The 24,174-nt window shown below is 46.9% G+C and overlaps 1 protein-coding gene across 4 annotated transcripts in view; it reads right to left on the reverse strand.

The window, feature by feature from the left end:
• Positions 1–200: 200 nt before the first annotated feature.
• Positions 201–24,174, reverse strand: part of dhx33 (DEAH (Asp-Glu-Ala-His) box polypeptide 33) — a 117,978-nt gene continuing 94,004 nt past the window's right edge. For 3 of the 4 annotated variants that reach the window (XM_038784312.1, XM_038784311.1, XM_038784314.1), the window contains 4 exons: positions 21,328–21,455; positions 19,057–19,260; positions 16,502–16,588; positions 6,077–7,550 (listed from right to left, as the gene is read on the reverse strand). In XM_038784312.1, coding sequence (XP_038640240.1) covers positions 7,242–7,550; positions 16,502–16,588; positions 19,057–19,260; positions 21,328–21,455 — 728 coding nt within the window. In that variant the 3' untranslated portion in view covers positions 6,077–7,241. Of the gene's footprint in view, positions 442–6,076; positions 7,551–16,501; positions 16,589–19,056; positions 19,261–21,327; positions 21,456–24,174 lie in introns of those variants that run through there. The other variant, XM_038784313.1, reaches the window with a different exon arrangement.

Consider the following 24,174-nt stretch of genomic DNA (forward strand, 5'->3'; position numbering starts at 1 on the left):
ACTGTCCTTGACTGGCCCTACTCTTACCCTAGTCATTCTTTTATTCCTGACATACCTATAGAAAGCTTTTGGGTTTTCCTTGATCCTACCTGCCAAAGACTTCTCGTGTCCCCTCCTTGCTCGTCTTAGCTCTCTCTTTAGATCCTTCCTCGCTCCCCTGTAACTATTAAGCGCCCCAACTGAAACTTCACGCCTCATCTTCACAGAGGCCTCCTTTTTCCTCTTAACAAGAGATTCCACTTCTTTGGTAAACCACGGTTCCCTCGCTCTACCCTTTCCTCCCTGTCTGACTGGTACGTACTGATTACTCACAGCTTTTCCTGGACAGGCCCCTTACTTCACATCAAACTTTTCTTTCAGTTCGTGGTTTGACGTCAGGTTTCTGGCGTCTCAGGAACTCAGCACCCACCAGGCTTTCTGGAGAGTGTTAGCTGGAACTTTCTGGAGAGTTTAAATTTTAAAAAAAAGTACAAAATGTTTTTTCCAATTAAACCGGAAATTTAACATGGCCATTCCACCTACACTGCACATCTTTTTGGGTTGTGGGGGTGAGACCCACGGAGACGTGGGGAGAATGCACAAAACCCACATGGTCAGTGGGGCCAGGACCAAACTTTGGTCCTCAGCACTGAGGCAGCAGTGCTAACCACCACACCACCATGCTGCCCTTTCTGGAGTAAGCTCGCTGGGTACTTCTGGATATTAGGCTCTTGCCTCTGGGCTGCCAAAATGAAAACCAAGTTCAACCTTGGACTCTGCACAGCATCCCAGTGGAATCAGATCGAATTACCAAGTTACTAGACAGGGCAAAGCCTTTTGGGCCAATCAATCAAACCAAGTCTCATCTCTGATGCTGGCCATTCTACAGCTTCTGTTTAAACCAGCCCAGACTTCCAGATTCTTCCTGCTTGAATTAAACATACAGGTTGCTTGCCTTAAAAAGACTTGCCCAATAATCAGCCACGAATCAAAAATGTAACGGCCAAAATAAAAGGGGAAATAAAGGAATAAACAGGGAAACAAACAGAAAGGAATCTCACAATAGCCATTGCTGGTATTATCATAGGTTTTACAGTGCAGAAGGAGGCCATTCGTCCCATCGAGTCTGCACCGGCTCTTGGAAAGAGCACCCTACCCAAGGTCAACACCTCCACCCTATCCCCATAACCCAGTAACCCCACCCAACACTAAGGGCAACTTTGGGCACTAAGGACAATTTATCATGGCCAATCCACCTAACCTGCACATCTTTTGACTGTGGGAGGAAACAGGAGCACCCGGAGGAAACCCACGCACACACAGGGAGGATGTGCAGACTCCGCACAGACAGTGACCCAAGCCGGAATCGAACCTGGGAGCCTGGAGCTGTGAAGCAATTGCGCTATCCACAATGCTACCGTGCTGCCCCGAATGAGCGGCTTATCCTGTGAAAAAAAGTTCAATAGGTTGGGCCTGTACCCATTGGAGTTTAGAAGAATTACAGGTGATTTTACTAAAACATGTAAAAGTATTGAGGATAGATGCCCAGAGGATTGCTGCTTGTGTGAAGGAGATTAGAGGTAGGGGACATGGTTGAAGAATGAGGTCCCCTTCTAAGACCTTGAGGAGAATTATTTCTCTCAGTTGGTGATTTTGAAGCTGCATGGATTCTCAAAAAAAGTCACAAACATAAAGACAAAGATTTATTTCTGTAAAACCCACATTACATGAAGCAATTTCTGACACATGGCCCAAAATGTCATTTTCAGAAAACCTTCCACAAAAGTGAAACAATAAAATTTGCAGAGTATAAATTTCCCAAAGCTGCTGCAAGAAAATCCAAAATGTTTCTGCCTGCAATAATTGTGTGGGATTTGCATTGAAGTGTTCCCTGTCCCAGTGTATAACCAGAGCCATAAAATTGGCCTTTCTCCTCTTCCTATCATCATGTGGAGATGCCGGCGTTGGACTGGGGTGAGCATAGTAAGAAGTCTTACAACACCAGGTTAAAGTCCAACAGGTTTGTTTCAAACACGAGCTTTCGGAGCACTGCTCCTTCCTCAGGTGACTGGAGAGGTATCCTATCATCAGCTTCCTTTCCAGTTAAATTACAAAAATAAAAATCACTACTTTTACATGAAAGGTTCACATATTGAAGACAGACTGGAAGGTTACATGTGAGATGTACCTTAAACGTTACCAGCAATGACAATGAGCAGCCTGCAAGGTATCAGATGCACAGAGCCTCACTTAGCTGAGAAAGGAATAACTGATGCAAGGTAAACCTTTCAAAAAAATCTGGAGAAGTTAAGAGGTTTTACAAAATTCAATCTGTGGGAATTACATTGGGCCCTGCAAAATAATGCTGTGTTTTACAATTGTGAAAAGTTATGAAAAGATCTGAACATTTGAAAATACTAATTCAGCGTTTGATTTAGTCAGAGGAAGTTTGCTGGTGTAACAACGTAATTTGGTGGTGAGTGCAGGAGCCACAGATTCACACAGAACCTTCCGTCACCTTTCTAACCACCATCATGGCTGCATCAACCATCGAGAGCTACAAAGTAGATTAACCTGCATCTATCATCAGTTGGGAACAGATGTACTTCAGGGGGAAAAATTTTGAAAATTATAAAATAAAAAATCATCTTGTAACTGCATATCCAAAGATCTAACATTTGTATCAAACATTATGAAAATTAAGTCTTCGACCAGACAAAGGCACTTGTAGATATAATCTTATCCTATTTACAGCTTCCAGCCAAGGGCTTCACCCAGCCTGAGTCACTTGCATTGGAATGATGGTGACATTGATTATTAAATAATTGCAGCGCAATTCAGAATCTCACTTTGAAAGGTCAGGAATCAGAGTTGAACTGGCAGAAGCTGTTGCGAAAACTGGATTCCAGAAGAGGTAAAGCAGCTCTGCGGCAAAACCTGTGACTGGAACAGGAATTGGAGAAATAATAGAACGAGCGCCATCTGGCGCACACAGGATGCCATCCAGGGCACACGGGATGTCATGCTGGGCACACGGGATGTCATGCTGGGCACACGGGGCGCCATTCGGGACACACGGGACGCCATCCGGGGCACACGGGACGCCATCCGGGAGATACGGATCAGGGCAGCTCACAGTACACCAGATACAGAAACAATTGAGTTGTGGAAATGTAAATGTGCAAATAATCAAGAGCAAATGCTTGCAGCATGATAGCCAGGCGAGTTCCTAAATGAGACTAAAAATGCTTTTGAATCTTGCTGAAAGTGAGAAGTCGCCATACATTTCCATCTTGAACAAACACAAGAATTCCAAATTTCAAACAATCACAAGTCATACGACAGGGCAAGTGGGTGCTGATTGTTTGACAAGTTGAATCTGATTGGCCAAGCCGTTGCAATGGAGAAAGCAAACAGGCAACTGTGGGCTCCTGGGCAATTCAACAAAGGTAAAAGACAAGGTTTGATTATTCACTGGAGTTTAGAATAGCAAGAGGCAACTTGCTGGATAAATAAGATGCTGAGTGGTCTGTACAGGATGGATGTGGAGAGGATGTTCCCTGTTGAGGGAGAATCTAGAGCTTAGGGTCACTGGTTAAAAGTAAGACTTTGCCCATTTAAGGAGAAATTATTTCTCTTTGGGTGGCAAATCTATGGAAGTCGCTTCCTCAAAAGGCAGTGCTGGACAAATTCTTGATCAACAAGGGGGTGAAAGGTTATCAGGGATGGGCAGGAGTGTGGGGTTCGGGACAGCATGGTGGTTAGCATTGTTGCCTACGGCGCTCAGGACCCACGTTCGAATCCCGGCCCTGGGTCATTGTCATAGAACATAGAACAGTACAGCACAGAACAGGCCCTTCGGTTCTCGATGTTGTGCCGAGCTTTGTCCGAAACCAAGATCAAGCTATCCCCCCGTCATTCTGGTGTGCTCCAATAACCGCTTGAAAGTTCCACTATCACAGCGGGCAGTCCATTCCACACCCTAACCACTTTCCGGGTAAAGAACCTACCTCGGACGTCCCCCTATATCTCCCACCCAAACCTTATAGTTATGCCCCGTTGTAACAGCGACATCCACCCGAGGAAATAGTCTCTGAACGTCCACTCTATTTACCCCCCTCATCATCTTATAAACCTCTATTAAGTCACCTCTCATGCTCCTCCGCTCCAAAGAGAAAAGCCCCAGCTCCCTCAACCTTTCCTCATAAGACCTATCCTCCAAACCAGGCAGCATCCGGGTAAATCTCCTTTGCAGCCTTTCCAATGCGTCCACATCCCTCCTATAGTGAGGTGACCAGAACTGCACACAATACACCAAATGTGGTCTCACCAGAGTCCTGTACAGTTTGTCCACCTGGGGTTTGCACCTTTTGCCCGTGTCTGCATGGGTTTTGCTCCCACAACCCAAAAGATGTGCAGGATAGGTGGAGTGATGCTGCTAAATTGCCCCTTCATTGGAAAAAATAATTGGGTACTCCAAATTTATAAAAGAAAAAGGAGTGTGGGGTTGAAGCCACAATCAGATCAGCCATGATCTTATTAAAGGGCAGCACGGTAGCACAAGTGGGTAGCACTGTGGCTTCATAGCGCCAGGGTCCCAGGTTCGATTCCCCGCTGGGTCACTGTCTGTGCGGAGTCTGCACGTTCTCCCCGTGTCTGCGTGGGTTTCCTCCAGGTTTTCTCCCACAGTCGAAAGACGTGCAGGTAGGTGGATTGGCCGTGCTAAATTACAGGCTACTAGACTAGATGGGATTGAGGTTCATAAAGGGGAGGTGTTAGCAATTCTGGAAAATATGAACATCGATAAATCCCCTCGGCCGGATGGGATTTATCCTAGGATTCTCTGGGAAGCTAGGGAGGAGATTGCAAAGCCGTTGGCTTGGATTGTTATGTCGTTATTGTCTACAGGAATAGTGCCAGAAGACTGGAGGATAGCAAATGTTGTCCCCTTGTTCAAGAAGGGGAGTAAAGGTAACTATAGACCAGTGAGCCTTACTTCTGTTGTGGGCAAAGTCTTGGAAAGGATTATAAGACATAGGATTTATAATAACCTAGAAAGGAATAATTGGATTAGGGATAGTCAACACGGTTTTGTGAAGGGTAGGTCGTGCCTCACAAACCTCATTGAGTTCTTAGAGAAGGTGACCAAACAGGTGGATGAGGGTACAGAGGTTGATGTGGTGTATATGGATTTCAGTACAGCGTTTGATAAGGTTCCCCACGGTAGGCTATTGCAGAAAATACGGAGGCATGGAATTGAGGGCGATTTGGCGGTTTGGAAATTGGCTAGCTGTAAGACAGAGGGTTGTGGTTGATGGGAAATGTTCAGCCTGGAGTTCAGTTACTAGTGGTGTACCACAAAGATCTGTTTTGGGGCCACTGCTGTTTGTTATTTTTATAAATGAACTGGAGGAGGGCGTAGAAGGATGGGTAAGTACATTTGCGGATGACACTAAAGCCGGTGGAGTTGTGGACAGTGCGGAATTATGTTGCAGGTTACAGAGGGGCATAGATAAGCCGCAGAGTTGGGCTGAGAAGTGGCAAATGGAGTTTAATGCAAAAAAGTGATTAATTTTGGACGGAGTAACAGGAATACAGAGTACTGGGCGAATGGCAAGATTCTTGGTAGTGTGGATGAACAGAGATCTCGGCATCCAGGTACATAAATCCCTGAAAGTTGCCACCCAGGTTGATAGGGTTGTTAAGAAGATATACGGTGTGTTAGCTTTTATTGGTAGAGGGATTGAGTTTCGGAGCTATGAGGCCATGTTGCAGCTGTACAAACTCTGGTGCGGCCGCATTTGGAGTACTGCGTGCAGTTCTGGTTGCCACATTATAGGAAGGATGTAGAAGCATTGGAAAGGGCGCAGAGATTTAACAGGATGTTGCCTGGTATTAAGGGAAGATCTTATGAGGAAAGGCTGAGGGACTTGAGGCTGTTTTCGTTAGAGAGAAGACGGTTAAGAGGTGACTTAATAGAGGCATACAAGATGATCAGAGGATTAGATAGGGTGGACAGCGAGAGCCTTTTTCCTCGGATGGTGATGGCTAGCACGAGGGGACATCGCTTTAAATTGATGGGAGATAGATACAGGACAGATGTCAGAGGTAGGTTCTTTAGTCAGAGTAGAAGAGGCGGGGAATGCCCTGCCTGCAACAGTAGTGGACTCGCCAACATTAAAGGCATTTAAATGGTCATTGGATAGATATATGGATGATAATTGAATAGCGTAGATGGGTTTTAGGTTGGTTTCACCGGGTCGGCGCAACATCGAGGGCCGAAGGGCCTGTACTGTGCTGTAACGTTCTATATTCTATATTCAAATGCCCTCTAAAGCTCCTGCCCCTCACCTTAAATCTCTGCCCCCTGGTTATTGATCCCTCCACCAAAATGAAATGTTTCCCCCTCAGAAACACCTGCCAGGTCGCTAACATTACGGGGCAAATCTTCCTGCATCTTTTTCTTGATAGCATGAATCCTGGTCTTTCCTTCCCTCATCGACAAGCAATGGAGATAATTTCCTTCTGATATAATCCCATTAAATAAGATGCAATTTTAAGATCAATGATTTCTGGTGGAAGTTAACAAAAATATGTCAGCGCAAAACAGTCAGATAAAGAAAATCGATGGTCAAGCCCATGTTCAGTGGGCGACCGTTCAACGTTTTTGTCTCCAAACTACTAGATTGAGCCAGCCAGTGTGTAGGTTACTCACTCACTCCCAATCGCATTGAACACAAACAGATGTGCGAATTTCCCTGAGATCTCACAACTGAAGGAACATTCGATAAAAAGCGTAAACTTGTTCCATCCATTCTAGCTAATGTTTAAAAATAATTTGAATTCTAATATCTCAATTTCATGACTTCACTCTGGACTAAGTGGCGACAGCAACAATCAACACCAACAAATTATGAGTAAATGGCATTGATCAGTGCACTTCCTCGACTGGGAAAGTGCTGGGAAACGGGATTAGAATAGTTAGGTGGTTGGTTGTTTTTGACCGGAGCAGACTCAATGGGCCGAAGGGTCTTTCCTGTGCTGTATGGCTTTATAACACACTGTAGAAAGTGCATCCAAAACATCCACTGTATTAGTTCAGATATGAATCACTTTGCAAGGAATAGAAAAGTTAGAAAACAAGGGGCAGATTTTGCCACACAGAATTTTGTGTGGTTATTTGTCTTCCTCAAAGAAACATTGCTCCTCTCTACAGCAGGTGTATTGGAAGCAGTCATTGCACTTTGGCTATTTCAGGTCCGTTATCTTTTTACCCCTTTCAACTTTCTGTCAAAGTATTCGGGGGCTGCCTCATACAGCCAATCGGCATCCACCACACACAAATCCCGCATGTAGCACTTGGAAGTATGGAGTAACTCATTGTATAAAACATAGGAAGGTTTGCAGTGGAAGAGGACTGAGGAAGGATGGATGGCCACATGTTGCCGAGTGTCCAGGGTTGCGTAGCTCCCATCAGGCTGCAGTTCTGCAGCATTAAGAAACAAGGCTTGAGCCAGGCAGCGTCGGACATTGTCAATGTCTGAACGCGAAGACTCCAAACGAACCCCAAACTAAAATAAAAACAAAATTCAAATGAGACCATCACAAATGTACTTTCAATCTGAATTCTGAATCAGTGAAACTTCTTGGTTTGATGCCAAGACCAAAAAGTTAGGAATTGCTGGCACTGAATTTGGCAAAGAGACTGTGCCAATTAATAACAGCCGCCCTGGCTGCAAAATGATCAAACCAAGCAGGCTCTCTGCCCCAATCACTGCTCATTGTGTGGATGTCAACCCCAGCAGGCTGTGTTGCACACTTTGCTTTTCACACCCATCACAAATTAACCTACACGGAAACTGACGCCTTCCTATGGTTAACGATATTTCACAAACTTTCAGGCTAGAGGAAGACTGAGCATTAGAATGGAAAGATTGAGCAGTTCAAATGGAGTGGGAGGGAAGCCTTTATAGTTGGGGGGTTGGGACCAGTTCTGGGGGGAGGTGGGACTTGTACAAGGGGACTGGTTACACCTTAAGAGCACTGAAACATCGAAAATAAGAGGCTATTCGGCCCTTCAAGGCTGCTCCGCCATTCATTATCATGGCTGATCATCCAACTCCACAGCCTGATCCCGTCTTCCCCCCAGATCCAATGATCCCCTCCCCAGGTGCTATATCTGACTGCTTCTTGAAAAAATACAATGTTTTGGGCTCAACTGCTTCCGATGGTAACAAATTCCACAGGCTCACCACTCTCTGGGTGAAGAGATTTCTCATCTCTGTCCCAAATGATCTACCCCGTATCCTCAGACTCTGACCCCTGGTTCTGGACACACCCACCATTGGGAATATTCTTCCTGCATTTACCCTGTCTAGTCCTGTTAGAATTCAATTTTTTTCATGAGATTCGCCCCTCATTCTTCTGAACTCCAGCGAGAACAATCCCAACCTAGTCAATCTCACCTCGTGGGTCAGTCCTGCATTCCCAGGAATCAGTCTGGTAAACCTTCGCTGCACTCCCTCGAAAGCAAGAATATCCTTTAAAAAGCTTACCTTGCAGGAGAAGGGCCTCCAGATTTTCGGCGGGAGCAGTGTCCAGGGGCCTGTCGGGAAGTTAAGTTTACCTTTAAAAAACTTACCATTCGAGCTGCAGGAAGCTGGCCGTGGGGATTTCTGGGGAGATTTGTTAGTACCTGTATATAAGTTGGGCAGTTGCTAAACCCGAGACACTACACTTGTAGTGTCCCCCACCCTTCCACCTCCTCTAACCTAAGGGGTTGAGTGAATATCAGGTAAGCTCTTCCTTTCTTTTTCTTGTTTTATCTATAGGGGATGGCAGGGAAGGCAGTGCAATGTTCCTCCTGCAGAATGTTTGAGGTGAGGGACGCCGTCAGTGTCCCTGCTGATTTAATCTGTGGGAAGTGCACCCATCTCCAGCTCCTCAGAAGCCACGTTAGGGAACTGGAGCTGGAGGAACTTCGGATCATTCGGGAGGCAGAGGTGGTCATAGATAGAAGCTTCAGGGAGGTAGTTACTCCGAAGAATAAAGACAGATGGGTGACGGTGAGAGCGGCTGGGAGGAAGCAGTCAGTACAGAAATCCCCTGTGGTCGTTCCCCTTAGTAACAAGTATACCACTTTGGATACTGTTTGGGGGGGGGGGGGGGGGGGGGGGGAAAGACACTTACCAGGGGGTAAGCCATGGGGTACAGGTCTCTGGCACAGAGTCTGTCCCCGTTACTCAGAAGGGAAGGGGGGAGAGGAGTAGATCATTAGTCATTGGAGACTCCATAGTTAGGGGGATAGATAGGAGATTCTGTGGGAACGAGAGAGACTCGCGGTTGGTGTGTTGCCTCCCAGGTGCCAGGGACCGTGATGTCTCGGATCGTGTTTTCGGGATCCTTAAGGGGGAGGGGGAGCAGCCCCAAGTCGTGGTCCACATATATACCAACAACATAGGTAGGAAAAGGGATAGGGATGCAAGGCAGGAATTCAGGGAGCTAGGGTGGAAACTTAGAGCTAGAACAAACAGAGTTATTATCTCTGGGTTGTTACCCGTGCCACGTGCTAGCGAGACGAGGAATAGGGAGAGAGAGCAGTTGAACATGTGGCTGCAGGGATGGTGCAGGAGGGAGGGTTTCAGATTCCTGGATAATTGGGGCTCATTCTGAGGTAGGTGGGACCTCTACAAACAGGATGGTCTTCACCTGGACCAGAGGGGTACTAATATCCTAGGGGAAAATTTGCTAATGCTCTTCGGGAGGGTTTAAACTAGTTCAGCAGGGGATTGGGAACCTGAATTGTAGCTCCAGTATACAGGAGGTTGAGTGTAGTGACGTCATGAGTAGGGTTTCAAAATTGCAGGAGTGTACCGGCAGGAAGGAAGGTGGTTTAAAGTGTATCTACTTCAACGCCAGAAGCATCCGGAATAAGGTGGGTGAACTTGCGGCATGGGTTGGTACGTGGGACTTCAATGTTGTGGCCATTTCGGAGACATGGATAGAGCAGGGACAGGAATGGTTGCTGCAGGTGCCGGGGTTTAGATATTTCAATAAGCTCAGGGAGGGTGGTAAGAGAGGGGAAGGGGTAGCATTGTTAGTCAAGAACAGTATTACGGTGGCAGAAAGGACATTTGATGAGGATTCGTCTATTGAGGTAGTATGGGCTGAGGTTAGAAACAGGAAAGGAGAGGTTACCCTGTTAGGGGTTTTCTATAGTCCTCCGAAAAGTTGCAGATGTAGAGGAAAGGATTGCAAAGATGATTCTGGATAGGAGCGAAAGTAACAGTAGTTGTTGTGGGGAACTTTAACTTTCCAAATATTGACTGGAAACACTATAGTTCGAGTACTTTAGATGGGTCCGTTTTTGTCCAATGAGTGCAGGATTTCCTGACGCAGTATGTAGATAGGCCAACGAGAGGCGAGGCCGTATTGGATTTGGTACTGGGTAATGAACCAGGACAGGTGTTAGATTTGGAGGTAGGTGAGCACTTTGGTGATAGTGACCACAATTCGATTACGTTTACTTCAGTGATGGAAAGGGATAGGTATATTCCTCAGGGCAAGAGTTATATCTGGGGGAAAGGCAATTATGATGCGATGAGGCAAGACTTAGGATGCATCGGCTGGAGAGGAAAACTGCAGGGGATGGGCACAATGGAAATGTGGAGCATGTTCAAGGAACAGCTACTGCATGTCCTTGATAAGTATGTACCTGTCAGGCAGGGAGGAAGTGGTCGAGCGAGGGAACCGTGGTTTACTAAAGCAGTTGAAACACTTGTCAAGAGGAAGGAGGCTGTAAAGATGAGGCGTGATGGTTCAGTTAGGGCGCTCGAGAGTTACAAGTTAGCGAGGAAGGATCTAAAGAGAGAGCGAAGAAGAGCCAGGAGGGGACATGAGAAGTCATTGGCATGTAGGATCAAGGATAACCCTAAAGCTTTCTATAAATATGTCAGCAATAAAAGAATGACTAGGTTAAGAGTAGGGCCAGTCAAGGACAGTAGTGGGAAGTTGTGCATGGAGTCCAAGGAGATAGGAGAGGTGCTAAATGAATATTTTTCGTCAGTACTCATACAGGAAAAAGACAATGTTGTCGAGGAGAATACTAAGATACAGCTACTAGACTAGAAGGGTTTGAGATTCAAAAGGAGGAGTTGTTAGCGATTCTGGAAAGTGTGAAAATAGATAAGTCCCCTGGGCCGGATGGGATTTATCCTAGGATTCTCTGGGAAGCTAGGGAGGAGATTGCTGAGCCTTTGGCTTTGATCTTTAAGTCATCTTTGGCTACAGGAATAGTGCCAGAGGACTGGAGGATAGCAAACGTTGTCCCCTTGTTCGAAAAGGGGAGTAGAGACAACCCCGGTAACTATAGACCAGTGAGCCTTACTTCTGTTGTGGGCAAAGAGATAGGATGTATAATCATCTGGAAAGGAATAATTTGATTAGGGATAGTCAACATGGTTTTGTGAAGGGTAGGTCGTGCCTCACAAACCTCATTGAGTTATTTGGGAAGGTGACGAAACACGTGGAAGAGGGTAAAGCAGTTGATGTGGTGTATATGGATTTCAGTAAAGCGTTTGATAAGGTTCCCCACGGTAGGCTATTGCAGAAAATATGGAGGCATGGGATTCAGGGTGATTTAGCACTTTGGATCAGAAATTGGCTAGATGGAAGACGACTAGGTGGTGGTTGATGGGAAATGTTCAGCCTGGAGTTCAGTTACTAGTGGTGTACCACAAGGATCTGTTTTGGGGCCACTGCTGTTTGTCATTTTTATCAATGACGTGGAGGAGGGCGTAGAAGGATGGGTGAGTAAATTTGCAGATGACACTAAAGTCGGTGGAGTTGTGGACAGTGCAGAAGGATGTTACAAATTACAGAGCGACATAGATAAGCTGCAGAGCTGGGCTGACAGGTGGCAAATGGAGCTTAATGCAGAAAAGTGTGAGGTGACTCATTTTGGAAGGAATAACAGGAAGACGGAGTACTGGGCTAATGGTAAGATTGGAGGTAGTGTGGATGAGCAGAGAGATCTCGGTGTCCATGTCCATAGATCCCTGAAAGTTGCCACCCAGGTTGAGAGTTGTTAAGAAGGCGTACGGTGTGTTAGCTTTTACTGGTAGAGGAATTGAGTTTCGGAGCCATGAAATGAAAAATGAAATGAAAATCGCTTATTGTCACAAGTAGGCTTCAAATGAAGTTACTGTGAAAAACCCCTAGTCACCACATTCCGGCACCTGTTCAGGAGGCTGTTATGGGAATTGAACCGTGCTGCTGGCCTGCTTTCAAAGCCAGCAATTAAGCCGTGCGCTAAACAGCCCCATGTGGTCATGTTGCAGTTGTACAATACTCTGCATTTGGAGTATTACGTGCAATTCTGGTCGTCGCATTATAGGAAGGATGTGGAAGCATTGGAAAGGGCGCAGAGATTTACCAGGATGTTGCCTGGTATTAAGGGAAGATCTTATGAGGAAAGGCTGAGGGACTTAAGGCTGTTTTCGTTAGAGAGAAGAGGTGACTTAATTGAGGCATACAAGATGATCAGAGGATTAGATAGGGTGGAGAGTGACAGACTTTTTCCTCGAGTGGTGATGTCGAGCACGAGGGGACATAGCTTTAAATTGAGTGGAGACAGATATAGGGCCGATGTCAGAAGTAGGTTCTTTACTCAGAGTAGTAAGGGCGTGGAATGCCCTGCCTGCAACAGCAGTGGATTCGCGAACACTAAGGGCATTCAAATGGTCATTGGATAGACATATGGACGATAAGGGAATAGTGTACATAGAACAGTACAGCACAGAACAGGACCTTCGGCCCTCGATGTTGTGCCGAGCAATGATCACCCTACTCAAACCCACGTATCCACCCTATACCCGTGTAGATTGGCTTTAGAGGGGTTTCACAGGTTGGCGCAACATCGAGGGCTGAAGGGCCTGTACTGCGCTGTAATGTTCTATGTTCCTCAGAGGAGGCCAAAACTGCGCACAATATTCCAGGTGTGGCCTCACCAGGGCCCTGTATAATTGCAGCAACACACACCTGCTCCTGTACTCGAATCCTCTCGCAATGAAGACCAATATTCCATTTGCCAGGATTCCTGCGGCACCTGTATGCTTACCTTCAGTGACTGTAGCACAAAGATCAAGGCAACTTAAAACTGATGAAGCTTTGTAGGAATATCGGGAAAGTAGGACAAATCTCAAATGCGCAATAAAGTGGGCTAAAAGGGGTCATGAAATATCTTTGGCTAACAGGGTTAAGGAAAATCCCAAAGCCTTTTATTCGTATATAAGGAGTAAGAGGGTAACTAGAGAAAGGATTGGCCCACTCAAAGACAAAAGAGGGAATTTATGGTGGAGTCAGAGGAAATGGGTGAGATTCTTAATGAGTACTTTGCATCGGTATTCACCAAGAAGGGGGACACGACGGACGTTAAGGCTGGAGATGGATGTTTAAATACTCCAAGTCAAGTCGGCATGAGGAAGGGGGAAGTTTTGGGTATTCTAAAAGGCATTAAGGTGGACAAGCCCCAGGTCCGGATGGAATCTATCCCAGGTTACTGAGGGAAGCGAGGGACGAAATAGCTGGGATCTTAACATATCTTTGCAGCATCCTTGAGTACCGGTGAGGTCCTGGAGGACTGGAGAATTTCTAATATCGTCCCTTTGTTTAAGAAGGGTAGCAGGGATAATCCAGGGAATTATACATCTGTGAACTTGACGTCAGTGGTAGGCAAACTGTTGGTGAAGATACTGAGGGATAGGATCTATTCACATTTGGAAGAAAATAGACTTATCAGTGATAGGCAGCATGGTTTTGTGCAGGGCAGATCATGTCTTATAAACCTAATAGAATTCTTTGAGGAAGTGACAAAGTTAATTGATGAGGGAAGGGCTGTAGATGTCATATACATGGACTTCAGTAAGGCGTTTGATAAAGTTTCCCATGGCAGGTTGATGGAAAAAGTGAAGTCGTATGGGGTTCAGGGTGTACTAGCTAGATGTATAAAGAACTGGCTGGGCAACAGGAGACAGAGAGTAGTGGTGAAAGGGAGTGTCTCAAAATGGAGATGGTGACTAGTGGTGTTCCACAGGGATCCGTGGTCGGACCACTGTTGTTTGTGATATACATAAATGATCTGGAGGAAGGAAAAGGTGATCTGATGAACAAGTTTGCAGATGATACTAAGATTGGTGGAGTTGCAGATAGCGAGGAGGACTGTCAGAGAATACAGCAAAACATAGATAGATTGGAGAGTTAGGCAGAGAAATGGCAGATGGAGTTCAATCCAGGCAAATGCGAGGTGATGCATTTGGAAGATCTAATTCAAGAGCGGACGATATGGTCAATGGAAGAGTCCTGGGGAAAATTGATGTACAGAGAGATCTGGGAGTTCAGGTCTATTGTACCCTGAAGGTGGCAACGCAGGTCGATAGAGTGGTCAAGAAGGCATACAGCATGCTTGCCTTCATTGGACGGGGTATTGAGTACAAGAGTCGGCAGGTCATGTTACAGTTGTATAGGACTTTGTTGAGGCCACATTTGGAATACTGCGTGCGGTTCTGGTCGCCACATTACCAGAAGGATGTGGGTGCTTTAGGGATGGTGCAGAGGAGGTTCACCAGTATGTTGCCTGGTATGGAGGGTGCTAGCTATGAAGAAAGGTTGAGTAGATTAGGATTGTTTTCGTTGGAAAGACGGAGGTTGAGGGCGGACCTGATTGAGGTCTACAAAATTATGAGAAGTATGGACAGGGTGGATAGCAACAAGCTTTTTCCAAGAGTGGGAGTGTCAATTACAAGGGGTAACGATTTCAAGGTGAGAGGGGGAAAGTTTAAGGGAGATGTGCGTTGAAAGTATTTTTACGCAGAGGGTGGTGGGTGCCTGGAACGCTTTGCCAGCGGAGGTGGTAGAGGCGGGCACGATAGCATAATTTAAGATGCATCTAGACAAACATATGAACGGGCGGGGAACAGAGGGAAGTAGATCCTTGGAAAATAGGCGACAGGTTTAGATAAAGGATCTGGATCGGCGCAGGCTGGAAGGGCCAAAGGGCCTGTTCCTGTGCTGTAATTTTCTTTGTTCTTTGACACCCAGGTCTCGTTGCACATACCCCTCTCCTAATTTATGGCCATTCAGATAATTATCTGCCTTCCCGTTTTTGCTACCAAAGTGGATAACCTAGCATTTGGGGCAGCAGGGTAGCATGGTGGTTAGCATAAATGCTTCACAGCTCCAGGGTCCCAGGTTCGATTCCCGGCTGGGTCACTGTCTGTGTGGAGTCTGCACGTCCTCCCCCTGTGTGCGTGGGTTTCCTCCGGGTGCTCCGGTTTCCTCCCACAGTCCAAAGATGTGCAGGTTAGGTGGATTGGCCATGCTAAATTGCCCGTAGTGTCCTAATAAAAGTAAGGTTAAGGGGGGGTTGTTGGGTTACGGGTATAGGGTGGATACGTGGGTTTGAGTAGGGTGATCATGGCTCGGCACAACATTGAGGGCCGAAGGGCCTGTTCTGTGCTGTACTGTTCTATGTTCTATGTTCATTTGTCCAAGTTATACTGCATCTGCGAATTAATTTGCCCACTCACTCACTCAACTTGTCTAAATCACACTGAAGGGTCTCTGCATCCTCCTCACAGCTCATCCTCTCATCCAACTTGGTGTCATTGGCATGTGAATGCACAGAGTGCGGTTAATAAGATTAGTGAACGACAGACACAGGTTGGGAAATGGTGTCTGCGTGGGTCTCACCCCACAACCCAAAGATGTGCAGGGTAGGTAGATTGGCCGTACTAAATTGTCCATTAATTGGAAAAATTTTAAACAAATGGAATTAGGATATTATTGCTATAACAGAGACCTCGCATCTTGACAATCCATGAATAGGATGGGAATCGAGGGATATGGGCCCTGGAAATGCAGAAGATTTTAGGTTAGATGGATAGCATGGTTCAAAGGAGGACAGGACTGCGCATTAAATATTCCTGGGAATATGAGGGACAAGAATCTCACTGGCTGGAAGCAAGGAATGAAAAAGATGCATTAACTTTGATTGGTGTAGTATGTAGGCTACCAACTGACCCGAAGTAGCGTACCCTTTCAGAGGTGCAAACTCGATGGGTCATATGACCTCCTTCTGCACTGTAGTGATTCTATAAGTAGTGGAAGTGGCACAGAAACACAAATTTGCAAAGAAATTAGAGGTGCAAGAATTCATCCCGCTGGAAATCCCTCCCAGAGCTTTGTTATTCTATGTTTCTTTTTAATGATCTGTGTATCTATAGCCCGAGAATCACCTTGTTCCTCCATTTTAGATTATTATTCCTCCCAAAACTCACCATCAAAATTAACTTGCCATTTACACACAGATTTGATTCCACCTCAGGGGTGGAAGGACACGGGGTTCCTGCCCTCTGCCTTGTGTCCAAGAAAAAACAGGAATCAACATCATAGAAAATATGAATAACCCCCGCCGTGTTTTCATAGAAAACAGGAATACCCACCATAGAAAATATTTCACTTTTACCTTTGCACAAATTTCACGCAGTTGACTTCGAACCTGTGATACCATCGTCATGTTTCGGCTGTTAACAAAATTCTCTCTGCACCATTCCTGAGCAGATATTAGATAAAACAAAAATGAAACATGTGAATATATATGTGCGCATGTTAGGCACACAGCTGGTTCAGTAATCACAGGAAGGACATTGCAAGCTGCAGTTCAGGGACCACATCCATTCTCCATCTCAAACTGCTCACCTCAACTTACTCTTTTGTACTGAGCAACAATTCATTCCCAGATAACAGCAGCTTACCCAGATGCTGTTCTTTCTGGATAAACTCAGACTGGAAGCATCAACACGGAGGTCAACCGGGACCCAGCAATTGGCGGGGACCCGGGTTCAATTCCGGCCTTGGGTCATTGTCTGTGTGGAGTTTGCACGTTCTCCCCGTGTCTGCGTGGGTTTCCTCCGGGTGCTCCGGTATCCTCCCACAATCTAAAGATGTGCAGGTTAGGTGAGGTTATAGGGTTGCAGGGATAGGGTGGAGCAGGGGGCCGAGGTAGAGTGCGCTTTGGAGGATCGGCTCAGACGCGATGGGCCGAATGGCCTTCTTCTGCACTGTAGACATTCTATGTTGGACTAAGCTCAAATATTAAAGAGGATGTGAAACTAATGAGGGATTGATCATTGATGCTACACAGGTGGTAAGTGTGCTAAATACTCATTTTGCCCGAGATAGCACGCAAAGAGGAGACTTAATCTAGAAGTACAGGGTGTGGCAAATTGAGCTGTAATCCGATTCACATGACTACCAGCACTGTTACCAAACAGCTGTGCAAACTGCAGGTTAATAAATCTCAGGGGCCAGATAAGGTATATATGTGGATTCTTCAAAAACCTGGGAGGAAACTGCAGAAACCCAAACATAAATCTTCCAGAAATTACTCCATATTGGGGAGATGCCACAGGACTGGGAAAGGAAATTGCTGCTCCTAGTTTTAAAATAAGATCCTGAGGTCAGCAATGGAATGTCAAGCAAGATGATTGGATTCTCTCCTGTTGCGAGATGATCATTACTTGTGTGCTGCGAATATTATTTGCCCATATGTTGTTCAGATCTTGCTGCATTTGGACACGGACTGCTTCATTATTTGATGAGTCGCGAATGGTGCTGAACATTGTGCAGTCATCCGCAAACATCCCCGCTTCTGTCCTTATAATGGAGGAAAGGTCACTGACGAAGCAGCTGAAGATGGTTACTACCCCTACACTGAGGGACTCCTGCAGTGATGCCCTGGAGCAGAGATGGCTGACCTCCAACAGCCACAACCATCTTCCTTTGTACTCAGCATGACTCCAGCCAGGGAACGGTTTTCCCCAATTTGCCGCACCTTCAATTTCAATAGCGTTCCATGATAACACACTCGGACTAGTGTTATGGGAGAGGTGTTTTCTAAACCCCAAAATGTATCATGGAGTTCAACCAACCTCTCCCTTTAATGTTTTGTTGCTTTTGAAGCACACGGCTTGGTCTCCAGGTGTGGTATTACAATTATGGACACATGGGTTTTTAAACACAAAACAATGTTTATTCCTTGAATTCAACTTAACCTTTTAAATAAACATTGGATCCCTTGACACCCCTTACTTCAAAGCTAACCCCGAAAATAATACGATACTAAATAATCCCTCAAAATGTTCCTTCAAACCTCCAAAAGACTTCACCTTTAACAACAGACATGAGGTTACATTCAATATACTTATAGTCTTTGGATTTTCAGACATCAACAGACCAGTTCTGTGTTTTCTTCTTGCAGCTTTCTGAAAAACACACAAATACACCCAGCTTTCTCCTCAAACTGGCTTTCTCCTTTCAAAACAGCTCACAGCAAACCAGCCAGGCACTTTTCAGCTGCTCTCTCTCAAAACTGAAACCTAAACACTGCAAAATGGCTGAGCTAAAAAACACAGCTCCACCCACACTCTGACATCACTTCAGTAATATGAGCTGCTCCATTTCTTAAAGGTACATTGCTTAAACATCCATTTCTTAAAGGCACTCTCACATGACACTTGTGCTAGTTTGATGTCAAGGGCAGTCTATCTAACCTCACCTCAAGTCCAGCTTTCCTGCCCATGTTAGGACCCTGGTGAAATGTCTGGAGCTCAGCAATTCTGGTTAAGCTGAGCATTGCACATTCACCCCGTGTACGTGTGGGTTTCACCCCCACAACCCACAAGATGTGCAGGTTAGGTGGATTGGCCACACTAAATTGCCCCTCGATTGGGGAAAAAAAATATTTGGGTACTCTAAACTTAAAAAAGAAAACGGAGCATTGCTGGACAGGTTATTTGGGAGTAAGCTGAACACTGAGTGGCTTTCCACCACTGGGGGTTTCGCTCCGTCTGGGTCTGTTATGGACTGATTGCTGTGATTAATCAGTGAATCCACTGTCATTGTTTAACACGACTAACCAGGAGAATAGAAAGTGATTTGAAAGGGCAGCTCCGATTTATCGAGTAGTTCTAATGTTCTCAATCTCTCACCAAAACAATAACTTAAAGGAGTCCTTTTTACCTTGTGTCCGCCCACATTTTTAAAGGCCTGATATATGTTGAGTAGGGTTATGTGATCACCCTCACTGGAGATGAATTTCTTCCTCATAGAGTGAACTTCATCCTGTTTAACATGTGGATTGTAGAGGACACTGTCCACAGAAAGCAATGAAACTACAGTCAAGACCTCTTCAGTGCAGTGAAACGCTGGAGAAAGCAGGAGTGTCTGTTACAGAAAGAAACAGTCGCAGTTATATTAAGCCTTACAATTTCACAGAATTGTTACATCACAGAAGGGGGCCATTTGGCACACTGTGTCTGCACCAGCTCTCCCATCGTGACTTAGTGCCATTCCCCTGCCTTTTCCCCGGACCCCTGCACATTGTTTGAATAGAAAATAATTACCTCATGCCCTCTTAAATGCCCCGATTGAACCGGCCTCCACCACACTTCCAGGCCGTGCGCTCCAGACCCCAACCACTCGCTGAGTCAAAAATGTTTTTTCTTGGGCAGCACGGTGGTGCAGTGGTTAGCATTGCTGCCTCACGGCACCGTCGTCCCAGGTTCAATCCCGGCTCTGGATCGCTGTCCGTGTGGAGTCTGCACATTCTCCCCGTGTTTGCGTGGGTTTCGTCCCCACAACCCAAAGTCGTGCAGATGAGGTGGATTGGGCACGCTAAATTGTCCAACAGTTGGTAGGGCAGGGGAGAGTTGGCTGAGTGGGTCAGATGGTCAGTGCAGATTTGATGGGCCCAATGGCCTCCTTTTGCACTGTAGGGATTCAATGATCTGCAAACCAGGTCAGCTCTTCGAAAAACGTACCACGGTGGTCAGACTTCCCCCTCAACAAAACAATGCTGACTGTTCCTGATTAAACCCAGCCTCTCCAAACACACCTTCATTTTGGTTCTCAGAATTAGTTCCAATCATTTCCCCAAAACTGAGGTTCCACTGACAGGCCTGTAGTTTCCTAGTTTATTCCCTGTTCCCTATTTGAATAACGGCACCACATTAAGCGGCACTGTGGTACGCTGGTTATCACGGTTACCTCATAGCGCCAAGGACCCAGCGGGAGCGGGGAGGGGGCCGGGGGAGCGGGACCGGGGGAGCGGGGCCGGGGGAGCGGGAGGGGGGGGCCGGGGGAGCGGGAGAGGGGCATTTTGGAAGATCAAATTCAAGAGCGGACTATATGGTCAATGGAAGGGTCTTGGGGAAAATTGATGTGCAGAGAGATCTGGGAGTTCAGGTCCACTGTACACTGAAGGTGGCAACGCAGGTTGATGTGGTCAAGAAGGCATACAGCATGCTTGCCTTCATCGGACGGGGTATTGAGTACAAGAGTCGGCAGGTCATGTTACAGTTGTATGGGACTTTGGTTCAGCCACATTTGGAATACTGTGTGCAGTTCTGGTCGCCACATTACCCGAAGGATGTGGATGCTTTGGAGAGGGTGCAGAGGGGGTTCACCAGGATGTTGCCTGGTATGGAGGGTGTTAGCTATGAAGAAAGGTTGAATAGATTAGGATTGTTTTCGTTGGAAAGACGGAGGTTGAGGGGGGACCTGATTGAGGTCTACAAAATTATGAGAGGTTGGACAGGGTGGATAGCAACAAGCTTTTCCCAAGAGTGGGGGTGTCAGTTACAAGGGGGCACGATTTCAAGGTGAGAGGGGGAAAGTTTAAGGGAGATGTGCGTGGAAAGCTTTTTACGCAGAGGGTGGTGGGTGCCTGGAATGCTTTGCCAGCGGAGGTGGTAGAGGCTGGCACGATAGCATCATTTAAGATGCATGTGGACAGGTATGTGAACGGGCGGGAACAGAGGGAAGTAGGTCTTTGGAAAATAGGAGACAGTTTTAGATAAAGGATCTGGATCGGCGCAGGCTGGGAGGGCCGAAGGGCCTGATGCTGTGCTGTAATTTTCTTTGTTCTTTTTGTTTTAACACACCCCGCCCTCCATGCCGCACCCCCCTACCCACCGCACCCCCCCCACCGCACCCCCCCTACCCACCGCACACCCCCCCCCCTACCCACCGCACCCCCCACAAACCACCGTCTCCCCACCGCCTGTCCAGAACCACACACAGTCACATTCACCACCCTCTACCCTACAACCAGACTCTATGGACAGTCTATTCCAGCCCTAGCTGCTGAACCCAGTCTTGTGAAACACTCTGGGACCAGACACCATATTTTCAGGCATCTCCCTGGGACTTGCCTAAGGATGTGGCAGTTCCCATCTACTTCCACAGGATCAAGGCAGCTTGGTTTTGGAAGCTATGAATTAAACTGTTTACCTTGGAAAACCTGGGCTCCAGAGGGAATGCTGCCATTTTCTTGCCCATTGGTGTGAGGATGATCTGACTCTCTTTGTGCTCCACCGCGCCCAACAGCTCAAGCTGCTGAATGGCTGCTCGAACCGCATCTGTGAAACAGGATAACAGGTCAGGCTGCCATTATGGTATTATTAATGGTTTTATTCTTCTTCTTTTGTCAATCTTCAAAAAGCAATTGGCAAAATATACTCTGCTACTTAAAGGTCACTGCTATGTTAAAAATAACACTTCGGCTATTCACAAATGTGTGGATGCCAATTAGCAAGCTACAGGTATTTTTCATTATACTCATAGATCCATAGAATCCCTACAGTGCAGAAGGCAGCCATTCGGCCCATTGAATCTGCACCAACCCTCTGAAGGAGCACCCTGCGCAGACCCACTCTCTCTCCCATCCTGTCATCCTACCTAACCTGCACAACCTTTGGATACTGAGGGGCAATTTATCATGGCCAATTCACCTAACCTGCACATCTTTGGACTGTGGGAGGAAACCGCAGCACCCGGAGGAAACCCACGCACACACGGGGAGAACATGCAGACTCTGCACAGTCACCCAAGGCCGGAATCGAACCCGGGTCCCTGGCATTGTGAGGTAACAGAACAACGATAACCACCATGACACCCAATTCTACCAATTAAAGTTAATTGATGGACCATCATGGGGATCTGTGATATGTTCCTTAACAGCAGTCTGCATTCAGTAAATAAACTCTAAATCTGAATGTTGTAGAGTCATAGAGTCATTCAGCACAAAAACAGGCCCTTCGGCCCACCATTATATGCTGGCGATCACATACCAATCTATACTACTCCCATTACCAGCACATAGTCCACAACGTACTCTACTGTGGCGATTTAAGTGCTTGCCCAGATGCTTCTTGAATGTTACATGAATATCTGCCTCCACCATCCTCTCATGCGGAGCGCATCAAGAAGTTGAGCTCCACTAGGATTTAAGACACTGGTGTGAAATTGTTCTGTCATTTATTTATGGTCTTCAACCCACTTTGCTGACAGTCCCCATAACCTTCCACTCTCTAGTAGATCAAAACTCAGCCCTGAATATATTCAATGACCCAATCTCTAGGGGCAGCACAGTGGCGCAGTGATTAGCACTGCTGCCACACGCTGCCGAGGACCCGGGTTCGATTCCAGACCCGGGTCACTGCCCGTTGGAGTTTGCACATTCTACCAGTGTCTGCGTGGGTCTCACGCACACAACCCAAAAGGTTGTGGAGGGTAGGTGGATTGGCCACACTAAATTGCCCCTTAATTAGAAAAAAAGGAATTGGGTACTCCAAATTGAGTTCATAACATGAAAAGGAACCAAACTTACTTTGTACCTTCATAATCTTTCGCACACTAGACAGAGGCTCCGCTAAATACAACAGTAAATCATCCTGATATATAGGGACACTCTATGTTCCACACCCCCACTCTCTATACCCTTTCACTCAGTTGACTACCTCAGTGCAATAGCCAACAGCTCAATTGCCAACGCAAAACGTAACGGGGAAAGTGAACACCCCTGCCTTGTTCCCATATACAGCTGAAAATACCCTGCGTTGGTGCGTACACTCGCAGTGGGTCCGATACAGGAGGTGAACCTCGGTCCAAACCCAAACCACCCCAGTATCTCAAAAAGATACTCCCACTCCACCCGGTCAAACACTTTCTCTGCGTCCATGGAGATTATTACCTCAGGCTCGGTACCCAAGGGCGACATCACAACATTCAGGAGTCTCGTTATGTTGACCGACAATTGTCAGCCTTTCTGGAGAGCTGTGCCAGTGCAGCCGGTCGGCAGCACCCCCTGGGTGGACATCTATGCCAGTGTGGCCGGCAGTACCCTCCCCGGATGGAGGTCTGTGCCAGTGTGGGCGGCCGACAGCACCCCCGGGATAGTGGATCATTGCACGTGCCCAGCAGATGCTGCCCCAGTTCTGTCGCAAATATTTTGTAAAATTCCATTGGGACTCCGTCTGAGGCCTGGTGCCTTCCCAGACTGCATGCAACTCATGCACTTCATGATACCCCCCAGCCCAAGCAGTCTCTACCCCCTGCACCTTCTCCCCCTCCACCACTATGGAGGTCCACTCCATCAAAGAACTGTATCATTGCCGAGCCTTCCGCTGAACCACTGACCTATTACAACCCCTGGTAAAAAGGTTTCAAAAGGCCAGCACGGCGGTGCAGTGGTTAGCACTGCAGCCTCACGGCACCGAGGTCCCAGGTTCGATCCCGCCTCTGGGTCACTGTCTGTGTGGAGTTTGCACATTCTCCTCGTGTTTGCGTATGTTTCACCACAACAACCCAAAGATGCGCAGGGTAGATGGATTGGCCACACTAAATTGCCCCTTAATTGGAAAAAGTTAATTGGGTACTCTAAATTTATTTTTTAAAATGGTTTCAAACGTCCCAGTCACCCTTTCTGGAACAGAAACTACTCCTCTCCATGGGTCCTCTTAACATGAACTATCTCCCAAGAAGCCGCCAGCTGCCTCAAGTGGTGAGCCAATAACCGGCTGGCCTTTTGGTGAGCGCAGCCAGGCGGAGGCGCAGCCAGGCGGAGGCGCAGCCAGGGGGAGGCGCAGCCAGGGGGAGGCGCAGCCAGGGGGAGGCGCAGCCAGGGGGAGGCGCAGCCAGGGGGAGGCGCAGCCAGGGGGAGGCGCAGCCAGGGGGAGGCGCAGCCAATGAGTGAAGCTGGGAATTTAAAGCTTGGTGGAAATTCGAGGCTGGGTAGTATAACGGGCCAGGGTGTGGAGAACCCCAAAGTGCATCATGGCGTTCACCTGACCCATAACT

Source organism: Scyliorhinus canicula, chromosome 24, assembly GCF_902713615.1.
Source record: "Scyliorhinus canicula chromosome 24, sScyCan1.1, whole genome shotgun sequence".
Taxonomy (NCBI): Eukaryota; Metazoa; Chordata; class Chondrichthyes; order Carcharhiniformes; family Scyliorhinidae; genus Scyliorhinus; species Scyliorhinus canicula.